At 34.6% G+C, this 12,005-nt stretch overlaps 1 protein-coding gene across 1 annotated transcript in view; it reads right to left on the reverse strand.

Moving 5' to 3' along the window:
* LOC115411049 (probable G-protein coupled receptor 158) overlaps positions 1-12,005 on the reverse strand; it is a 127,312-nt gene that overhangs the window by 52,234 nt on the left and 63,073 nt on the right. The window contains 2 exon segments of the mRNA XM_030122994.1: positions 237-305; positions 9,215-9,441. Of these exon segments, the coding sequence (XP_029978854.1) occupies positions 237-305; positions 9,215-9,441 (296 nt within the window).

Here is a 12,005-nt window from a genome sequence, read left to right on the forward strand (position 1 = left end):
TCTGATTCTGTTGGAGATGAATGAGCATCAGTGTGAACTGAAGGTCAAACTGAATGCCAGCCTTCAGTCAGGGAGAAGATTTTTGTTTTCAGCTCAAAGAAGCATGGCATGAGGATTATCAGCTACCACGTCAGAAAATAAGCACATGAAAGGATGCAGACAAACACACACAACCACACACACACACTTACATAGACTCATGCACACACATAAACTGGTAAGTGTATCAGTCTTACCGGGAAGTAAAGAAGCAGAGCTCCACACAGGATGGCCTCCAGCAGGACTAAACCTGATGCTCTGATACTCTGCCCACAAAGACAGATAAGAGAAAAAATATAATTAAATTCACATCTAGTTGTGACCTCAGTCTAATTTTTACTCTTTTAGCTCTGTTCTACCCTCCGCCAAGTCCTCTGAGAAATGCAAATAAAACACTGTCAGAATGAGCACAAACGTACAATCAACAACTGAAAAGGAAACTGTCATTAAGAGTAAGCACACACACAAATACCAGTCAGTCTGAACACGTAAAACAGTTTTTGCAAATGCACACATGACATTGTACTAAATATGGTTAGTTTACATTTGTGTGTCGAGTTTGGACAGTTGTTCAGTGCTGAAGGGCATCTGGGATCTCAGTGCATTTACATATAATTTCAAAGTAGGAGCGATCCTCCTCTAAACAGACAGAAAACTCCTCTTTTACAATGCATTAATAGATGATCTATACAGTAACCCGTAAAGGTAAATGTAAGGTTTAAATGCACAGTATGTATTTTCTGCCATTAGGTGTAGTTCAGTCAAAACTTAAACAGATGATGTCAGTTGCTGAGGTCTGTAGACGTACAATTTCTGTTAATAACTTTTCCAATAAAATCTCTAAATATATACACTGTGTGACTGAAGTCAACCACTCAGAACATTTGACTGCGAGTAAATAACTTAAAGTTTTATGTACATTAACTTTAGTGGTGTTCACTCATGGTATGTTCTTTCATTCTACCGCAAAAGGCACAAGTAATGTTAAAAATTAATGTTAACTCAACAAAAATGATGTAACACCATTAACAGAGGATCAAATACCAGGACAGCTAATGAATAATGAATTCACTATATATGTTTGATATAATGTAAGCACACAAGTTAAGAAAATATATAATATAAGCCTAGCTGTTATATGTAGATACTTTTATAAAGAAATGCTGCAGGTTTAAATAAGCTCCAGCTAGTCCAGGCAAAATGAAATGATCTCAGAAAAGACAATATCTGAAGTGTGTATGAACACACTTAGCACTGTCACCTGACAGCAAGTATGATTCAAGGTTCAAACAGGTGGGAACACAAGTGAAATGTATGCTAGGTTTATTCTCTCATCAGTGCCTCAGTGTCTTAGTGGTGGTTTAGATCTAAAGATGGTTCTCACAGCTTCTACTGGACTACGATGGGCCCATTGCAGAGCTTGAAATACCCTCACTACTGCCAAGGTGATGGTGGGTGTTCACATGAATAAAATCCTGCTCATAAAACCCAATTAAAACCTACACTGGCCTTGTGCTTTGTTAGAAGCTTTTTGTTTTTTAGATAATATGCACATACATTTAAATATCTATAAATACATGCAAAACTAATGCTTTCAGACATTTGTCACAGGATGCTTTTCAAAGGGAAAAACAATCATATCTGTGAAGCTGAAGTAAAACATGTGAACATAAAATATCAAAATGTCTTCCACTTTCACTTACAAAAAAATTTAGTGCTGTATGTGTTAAAATTGTTTGGTATTTGCATATGGATTGGAACCTGCACTTGTGAACATCCCATATTGTACAAAATTAGCAGTGCATTGTTATTATAATACACATTTGTTGCCATTTGCTACTATTTTCTATCTCTCAAAACAGAGTATGACTTTTACCTTAGTAGATTAGTTAGTAGGTTTCCCTTCTTTCATTAGCATTCAGTGCAAGGTACATAATATATATTTAATCATGTAGTTGAAGCTAGGAGCAACTTTAATTACCAATAAGAATTACCAAGGAGGTTATGTTTTCATCTGGGTTTGTCTGTTTGTTTGTCTGTCTGTTTTCATGACATTTTCAGGAAATGTTGATACTGGCACAAGGAACGAATGATAAAATTTTGGTGGTGATCGGGAGAGATTTTTTTTGTTTGTTTGTCTGTTAGCAAGATAACTCAAAAAGTTAAGGAAGAATTTTGATGAAGTTTTCAGGAAATATTGATACTGGCACAAGGAACAAATGATTAAATTTTGGTGGTGATTGGCGGGGGTGGGGGAGGCACATACTGATCTGCACCAAGGTTATTATCGTTAATGAAAACTAACGAAATGACGAAAACTAGAATTGCAAAAACGTTTTCATTAACTGAAATAAATAAAAACTATAATTAAAAGAAAAAAATGATAACTAACTAAAACTGTATTGTGTGCTTACAAAACTAACTAAAACGTATAAAAATTATGGATAATATTCCCTTAGTTTTCATCTTTGTCAATGTCGGATTGATATGAAATCGATTTATTTCGCTCAAGTAATTTTAGCTGCTGGCACCATATGGTACGTCATGGTCCGTCACTTCCCGTCACTTGTCGTTTAGTCGTCTTCTCTTCCCCACTCTACCTGGAAACATGGAGACTAAAGTTGGGAGAAAGCAGCAGAGTCCTGTCTGGGATTTATTTGAATACGACGGAGAAGAAGAAGATAAAAGATATGAAAAAACGAAAACTAATTTTAAGACAAAACTAAAACTAAGCATTTAGAAAATAACAAAGACTAATAAAAACGAGCAAACCTGCGCTAAAAACAAATTAAAACTAACTGAATTAGAGAAAAAAAGTCAAAACTAAATAAAACTAAACTATAATGAAAAATCCAAAACTGTTATAACCTTGATCTGTACTCTCCTGCTGCTCTTCTAGTTTTTCATATTTTTTTCTGTTTCATGTTCATTTGTGTGTATAATACAATGTAACAGGCTCAGCTGCAGAATTATCATCTAAAATGACAATTTAACATAAATAATTTCATACATTAGCACAAGTATTAGAATAATGTAGGGTCAGATGCATGTTAATATCCACAGTTTTAAAGCACTTTACAAATGGATGGTCTGGTCACAGCATAGGGAGGGCGGGGCTTATTGTTAACTGCTGGGCCATTCCATCCTTGGCTCTTTCTTACCTTTGTTGGTATGTGCTTGTTGTTGTTTACCATGTTGGTATGTTCCACTTCCATTACCATTGCTGGTATGTGATTATTGTTGAAATACATTGTATTATAAGTAGGGCTGGGCAAGTTAATGTGTTATTACCGCGTTAACGCATTCATTAAATAACACAGACAATTTTTTTATCTCCCGTTAATGCCGTTTTATTCTAACTCCTATTCTTCTGCCCCTGCTTGTGTGCGTGTAGTGATTAACTCAGCAGATAGACAACAGGTTTCCCAAGAAAAGCCAGATGCCGAAAACTTCTCTCCAAATCTTTTACTTGAGACTCACTGTAAAGCTGCAACATACAAACAAAATATGTCTCAGTTCTGTTCATTGCCTTAGTACATTTATATGGCATTATACATTTAAATGAATGGGAAAAAGACCGCTAGCTCGATGCTATCTTGAAAGGGAAAATCCATAGACACGCTAACGATTAGCATTTACAGATTAATTTAAGATTTACAATGTCTTTTTATCCAGCAACAAAGGTTCACATCAGAGATATTTGATACTATTCATTCTTACAACAACTGAACATAAAATACTCACAGGCAAACATTTTTGGGGCCATACAAACAGAGTCAAAGAAACGTATCTGTTAGTTTCTTCTTATGTCCGAACTGGCTACAGGAACACCACAAGTACAAAACATACGTTAGTGCAATTTATTCCGACCACTAGAAGGCCCCCTTTGCTTGCTTTGAACAACTGAACATCACATATTATTGGGCTTATTAGTATTAGTACTTATTAGTGGGCTTAAGACTCCTGTCAATCACTCACAACCGGAAATAAACTGATGGGGACAAAAACATGGAGAAAAGTACCGGTCTTTTACATGGACATTTTCATTTTAAATGTCTTCAGATGGTGGGGTTGAGAAGGACAAAGTTGTTTGTAAGCACTGCAATGTGGAATTATGTTTTATCACCGGAGTTCTTCGAGTCTGAAATATCACTTAAAGGCAATACACGCTGTTGATGCCGGCAACCACCCCCCAGTAACTATGCGATTAATCATGATTAATTGCAGAAATCCATGCGATTAATTGCGATTAAAAATTGTAATCGATGCCCAGCACTAATTATAAGTTATACATATAATCATTTAGATAGTTACTAAGTGTGATATAAATCAGTTTTCCTAATCTGTTTACTATCTGTTCTTTACATTATTAGGACTCTAAACAGATGTTACTATATCACTAACGAAGCAAAAATAATGTGTTATGTTGTATAAATGTGAGATGGGGGTAGGATTTAATAAGTTTTTTTCTTCCACTCCTTTTTGAGCAGTACATATTGAATTTATTTTGCTATTACTACTGTGCATGGCAACTGCTATTTTGTCTTGATCACCTTTATTTATTAATGTATTTGCTCGGATATTAGTTCCTTGTACACACAAAAAAAAATCCTTCCGCTCAAAACAAATAAATGAATGAATAAATGAATGTTTGCGAAAAATACATTATATATCGTGTTTGCAGCATTATAATCTGTTTTTGTGAATTATGTTTTCCCTCTACAAAATGGATACTGAGACATTTATAACCTAAGTCCTACGATGCCCTTCACATTGCAGGAGTTTTAAACACATCTAAAACAGCAGGATATTACATTATACCAGGTGGATTTAAAAGGAGATGGGAGCTTTCTTCTTTGTTGCGTGAAAAGAGAACAAAATACAGTGAAAGCTCCTGCCTCAAGGACTTTCTTTTTCCTTTTTTTTATAGAAGAGTTCACCATTTAAGGCATTTTCTGTGCACCTCTTATGTAAGATATTTAACAACATATCGTCCTCTAATTGACAAGATGCCGGAGGGGGCTTTCAAAGAGCAAAGAGGAGACAGCTGTGCCACCCATTTATAAATACACACAAAAGAAAATGCTCTAGCTCTGCGGCCCAGATGAGTGCCGATTGTCTGCTCTGAAATCTAAAAAATCTTAAATCCAAATGAAGCCTATTTGTTTATGATAATCGGGCATTTTTAATTTACAGGAATTAAACTTGACAAAAGCTTTGAATCTCAGATCTTAAAATTACTTTGGTGGGATTAATGAGGATTACATAAGTGGTCTTTAAATCCTGACAAAGAGTATCTAAACTTTTCATTATGCGATTCTTTATTCGTCTCAGGTTCGTATCATAGCGGGTTTTCAGGTGTGAGAGAGAGCGGCTGGATGTTTCCCTGTCGTAAAGGTTAAGCTAATCCTCGTACGTCTAATGCTCAAGACAATACCTTCAATAAAGTCTATTAACTGAAAGAATTAAGAAGAGACTTGGAGGATTTTAGAAGTTCAAGCAAAAGTTTAAGTGGGTGTGGAAATGAAGTCTAGATGTAAAGTAGCCCAACAACTGAACTGTGTTTCAGTTGAGCTCATCACTGTAGTTGTTTGGAGTATGGTTTTAGATTTATACCTTTTAACCCTTTCATACATAAATCAGGATTTTTTTGTGAGTATTTTTGTTCCTCTTAAGGCATGAAAAAAACCACTGCAATGGAATTTTTTTTATGAACCTATTTTTTAGAGAATTGCAAAAATATCCACTCAGCTGGACAGCATGTGTTTAATTTTTGAAGCAAAGAAACATGTATTTACTGATATACTGTGTGAAAACTATGAATAAAATATTTTAAAATGCTGCTAATCTGATGTTTTGTCACATTTTAACCCTTTCATGCATGAATTGTGAGAACCTTAGTCAAGATTTCTTTCTTCAGTGTTTTTATTCCTCCTTAGGCATGAAAAAAACAATGCGATCAAGTTTTTTTTTTCCTATGGAGTTACAAAAATATCCATGCATTTAATTTCTGAAGTAAAGAAACATATGTTTAAAACCCAATATCAGAAAGTGATATGAAAACAATGAAATAAAACATTTTTAATGCTGCTAATGTGATGTCTTCTCACATTTTAACATATTCTAATGCTAGTAATTACTCACTTCATGGAGATAATATGCAAAAAAAAACCAAACTTTTTGTCTAACAAATAACAATTGATTTACACTTAAACATGTTAGTGCAGATCAGGTTTACCAAGAACAGCAAAGTTACAGTAATGGTCTGAATGTCAGTGTATGGGATGGTGCGTAATTGTCCACTGTGTTGGCTGATATGGAACTAAAACAACAAAACCCATGAATATACAAGAGAACAGCTGGAGAATAACTGTCCACTGGAGTGGCCTATGCATGAAAGGGTTAACATACTCTAAAATAAGTTATTACTACTTTATGGAGATAATATGCACAAAAAAAGAAAAGAAAAAAAAAAACCTTTTTGTTTAAAAAAAAACCTGTTAATTACAGTCTCATAACAATAACAAGGAATTGATTTACTCTCAAACATGTTCCTGCAGAGGATAAAGCGGGTTCAGAAAATGAATGAATGAATGAATGTTCCTGCAGATCAAATTTATCAAGAACAGCAAAGTTACAGTAATGGTTTGAATTGCAGTGTATGGGATGATGCATTTAAGCATCCACTGTGTTGGCTGATATGGAACTAAAACAATAAAATCCATGAATATACAAGAGAGCAGATATAGAATAAATGTCCACTGTAGTGACCAGTATGCATGAAAGGGTTAATATGAATCTGTTTGAAGGAATTTTTTATAACAGACGAACTTTAGAGCCATGATGCAGATATTAGACCTGATTTGGAAGGAAACATCTAGCTTCTCTGTTTAACATGTGGCTAAAAGGTAATTCTAAACCCGAAACCCGATAAAGAATTAAAGGTACAATATGTAACATTCATGTATGCTGACTGTGTGATTGTTGTTGTGTAATCTAAGATAACGGTAGTTAGTGTGCTATAGACTGGCAGATTTTGACATATCGCAGCATCAAGTGTTTATGTAAACAAGAATATTTTAACAAAATGCTTCACTTTTGTAAAAAAAAAAGTTTCAAAGATTACCTTTGTGGATAGAGACAATGTGCTAATGGGAGATGGAAAGCTTTTTCTGAATATTTTCTTATGTACAAAACATTTAATTCACATGATCAAACCAAATTGGTTTTCAGTCTCCATGAAAATAACTTCACTGAAACGTTGGAATGCTCTACTTCTCTGTTCATATAGGGGTGTATATGTGTTAATATTGCCCCTCTAGCTGTGCCCCATGGGACTTTAACTCACAAAAATATGAATGGTGATCAAGGGGAAGACACCATTTTTGATGCCTATTGAATTGTGTTTTCTACTACACATATGATGTTTTTCAATTTTAAGTATAACAAAGTCAACAAAGTTGCAGTTTATGGTAAAGATAGCAAAGTAACACCTGGTTTAGTGTGAAATAGCTCAGTGGACTGCATCTCTACAATTATACAAACACTAAAATTACTGTTACTTCTACATATTTCACCTTGCATTTTGAGAATGATGTGAATGGGTGTTAAAAGAAGTGAAAATCACTACAGTCTGGTCATTTTGAAGCTGTAGAGACATTTAAACTGACTGTGGACAGATGTCATGATGACGTATGTTGACTTTGTATGTTCACAGCCTTATACTCCAACTGTTAAACAACAAATTGCAACTTTCCTGACTTGTAGATTTGTAATTTATGTTGACAAATATCATATATGTAATTAAGGGCAGAATTCAGATAGGATAAGTCATACTTGTCTCTCATCAGTGGTTGCAATGCCCTTTTTTCCCCAAAAATAAGAGTGGAATTGTGACAGCACTCCATAGCCTGGCTGATTAGCATGACTGTAAATACATGTTTTTTTCTTCTTCATTTTGTGACTTCTGAAAACTTTGTTTCAAATTCATTCAACATTTTGCAGCCATTGATGCTGTTGAGACTGAGTATAAATGTCACTGACTGTAGTTTTAAAAAACATGATCCTTGTTCTCTACATCAAAATCAGCATATCGGCTTATAGGCTTGGATGTAGGCAGCAAAAAAAGTTGTGGCAGGTGTTCAATTTTAACCCTTTATCGGTCAAGTGAATATTTTGGGTAATTTCTGCATACATTACAAGACAGTGACTGCAACAGTTAAAGTGAGTCAACAATCTCAGGTCCAATGTGGTCTACAGGGTCTGTAAGGTCCACCTCCGCATGAACAGTGAGTATACCTGCTTTGTTAGGTACCGTGAAGTAATGGTACTAATGTAAGGAATGATGTTCAAAGGGATAATGTGGATGTGGACAGGTGTCTGGATCAGCACTTATGTTAGTCTAATGTTCTAAAATACATGTTTCTTTCACCTTAAATGAAATTGTTTTGTTTATACATATATATATATATATATATATATATCCTTTTTGATTTTTTTTTTTGCCACTTATGGGTAAGGAACTAAATATGGTAACTTCATTAACCTTGATTTTCTACATAATAATAAACAATTTTGAAGCATTTCAGAAAAGTATTAAAGTCTTGTTATGTCCTCCTATAATGCACTAAGGTTGAAATTTTGAATTTCATAATATTTCAATGAGTGTCCTATAAAGGGTAAAGATAAATTCACACAAGTGATTAATACATGTACATTTATTCACATCTGTTACACATTGCACCCACATAATCCTTACGCTCCATAATAATGACTGATCTAATAATAGCAAATAATTTAAATATCATCAAAAATGTCAGCACTCAGCACACAAAGTTCCATATAAGGCTGTGAAAGCTGTCAGCAGACTAATGTTTAAATCACAGTAAATTCACTGGACTGCTTTCATTTAAATACACTGGTCCCTGTCCAGGATGCTAATGCTGACTTGGCCACTGGTAGTTTGAAGTGATTTCAAAGCTTTATTGTGACAGAGGGCTGTGATTACTATACAGCCCAGAAAACATCAAACATGTCAGTGGTGAATATGCTGTAATTATGAATTAAACCTTATGACTGGAGCATTTACTCTTTAGCAGTGACTGAATGAATGTGGTAGGAATTCTGCATCTTTCTATGATTTTAATCAACATTCAACCAGCTGATGTAATATTACCTTATTCCGTCGGAAGTGGTAGATGAGCACCATGCTGATGAAGACAATCAGCATGCAGAGGCACTGGAATGAGAGCACGGCCAGGCGGAGGGCGCCGTCTTCCCGTGCCACACAGGGGGTATCATCCTTACAGTAGGTGCAGCCCTGCTGACACGGCAGGCAGTCACTGGAAGACCCCTCATCTGCGTTGGGACCACTGTCCACCATTTTCCCCTTTTTACCCATCCCTGTCAAAGAAGAGAATGAGATAAGAATTGTACATGCCTGAATTTATATACAATTAAATAAAAATAATACTTGTTTGTTTTCCATATGCAAAATTAACCCATAAAGAGCCCAAAAGCCACATAAAGCATCTACTGATATATAATGTTTTATATCTGTTGATCAACTAAACCTTTCAATACATGTAAATAATTGGTGTAAAATGTAGTTTATCATCTTTTCATGGTCGTCAGATATGACCCATTTAGACGCTCAGTGGCTCTGTAGTGAACATGGAAACACCGTCATCTTCTACAACATTTATTCACCAGTAAAACCCATAGAGATGGATCAATGACAGTGGATGAAGACACTTGTTAATACTTTAGTTATTAATATCTTGGCTGAAAAAGTCACTTTTTCTTCATTTTTCTCTGTTTTAATATAATAAGCTTTGAATTTTCTGTGAGTTTTCATGAGTATCTAAATTAAGGATAGAAAATTAAATATAGCAAACATGCAAAATACACAGGATAACATTATAATAAATGGTGATAAATCACTTAAGAAAGGTTGAATAAGGAGAAAAATTCCTTTGAGAACTGCCACAAAATTAGCACTTGGTCATTATGGGTTAACATATACAGTTGCATTAGTAATATCAAGTTTGTACATTGTCTAAACCCTCAAATAATTCTGAACGTGGACACACCATCATCTTCTACAGCATTTATTCACCAGTAAAACCCATTGAGTTGGATCAGTGACAGTGGATGGAGACATTTGTTTCTACGTTCAGTTATTGATATCTTTGTTGAAAAAGTCAGTTTTTCTTCAGTTTTCTCTATTTCTGAAATAATGACTTTTGAATGTACTCTGAGTTTTCAAGAACATCAACATGATCAGTAAATTAAATATAGGAAAGAATATGATTTACACTGAAAAATGCCAAATACAGAGGATAATATTATACAAAATGGTGAAAATCACTTTAAAAAGGTTAAATATAGAGAAAAATATGTCTGGGAACTGCCACAAAAGTAACACTGGGTCTTTATGGGTTAAGTAGAGATTGTTCATTTGACTATAGCACATAAATAAGATAGAAATTTAGGTATGATGCCAATTTGTAACAACAGCCATAATGGTAAACTGCAATGAAAAAGTAATAAAACAGATTTTCCCATCCCAGGAGATAGAGGTGGTTTTATTGATGCCACAAAATGATTTTCAGTGTCCTGACTCCTGACAAGGTACGAATCAAGTATGCCCCAACCGACATTTGGGGAATACATTTGTTATTTTGAATTGAAATGAAATGTATAATTTTACCACCGGTGAAAACAAATATTAAAAGGATGAAATCTCCATCATTGGCATTGATTAACAAGCTTATCAGCCTTCTGTGAAAATCCTTATTTTGTGCTTTAGGGTAATAAATCCCTACCTACCGCCACGTTTGAGTCGTTTCCATGTCCTAAATGATAAAGCTTTTTTTTTCCTGCATAGATGATCTTTAGAGTCCAGATATAAACCGACCACATTTTGTCCTTCACTTGCTATTTCCACGCAATCATAATGAGAACGTTATTTAAAATTCACCAGATTTTGTGATTAATATGCATGTGCATACAGTGCGTAGCATAATCCCCTTCCTTAACTTCCTTTTTCATTGAATTTTTTTCAGGATCTGTCGACTCCAGTATTAGAAGATAAAAGAGATGAAGTGCCTCTATGACAGGCCCAAGCGTCGGGAGCATATCCATGCTTATCCCTCGCTGACCTTACAAGGATTCATCGACATTGTGTCAACACAAGGGAGATGGATCTATATGTGTGAACATGAAAAGTCAACATTGCTGCACCTTGTTCAGTCACCGGCATATCATACCGGTTTGATGACGAGCTTACAAAAAGCACACTGATAAAAACCCCTGCTATGTTGGCCTACAAAAGAGACATGTTTCAACCAATAGAGATTAAATAAGATCTATTTTTATTATTTGTTTTAGGTTTTTCCTTTTTCTTTTCTTCTTTACTAATTTCTAGTGGAAACCTACATTTTTTCAGCCTCAATTGTCAGTTGTTAGTGGTCAAATACTAATTTGATGTGGAATCTACTTTATTTCTCTAAAAGTCTTGACACACTGTAGCTGCTTATTCATATGTTGTTATAATCTATTTTTTATATATCTGTATTTTTTAGCATTTGTGCTGTGTAGCTTATGAGTATTTTCATACAGAATGTGAATATTTTGCAGCACAGTCATTTTTTGGCAACAAAGATGTGTTTCCTGAGTCAATACACTGTGAATAAAGGCACCAATCATATATATAACTGAATAAAACCAATAAAACAGACACAGCTGATCTGAAAACAAAATGCATCAAAAACAAAAAGAGAGGGAGAAAGAAAGAAAGAAAGAAAAAGAAAGAAAGAAAGAAAGAAAGAAAGAAAGAAAGAAAGAAAGAAAGAAAGAAAGAAAGAAAGAAAGAAAGAAAAGTGAAAAACAAATCTCTCAACTTTTAGCCCCATCTTTCCCCCATGTTTGTGCTGAACATGTACTCATACCTCCAAACCAGTTGG

Source organism: Sphaeramia orbicularis, chromosome 20 (genome assembly GCF_902148855.1).
Source record: "Sphaeramia orbicularis chromosome 20, fSphaOr1.1, whole genome shotgun sequence".
Classification (NCBI taxonomy): domain Eukaryota; kingdom Metazoa; phylum Chordata; class Actinopteri; order Kurtiformes; family Apogonidae; genus Sphaeramia; species Sphaeramia orbicularis.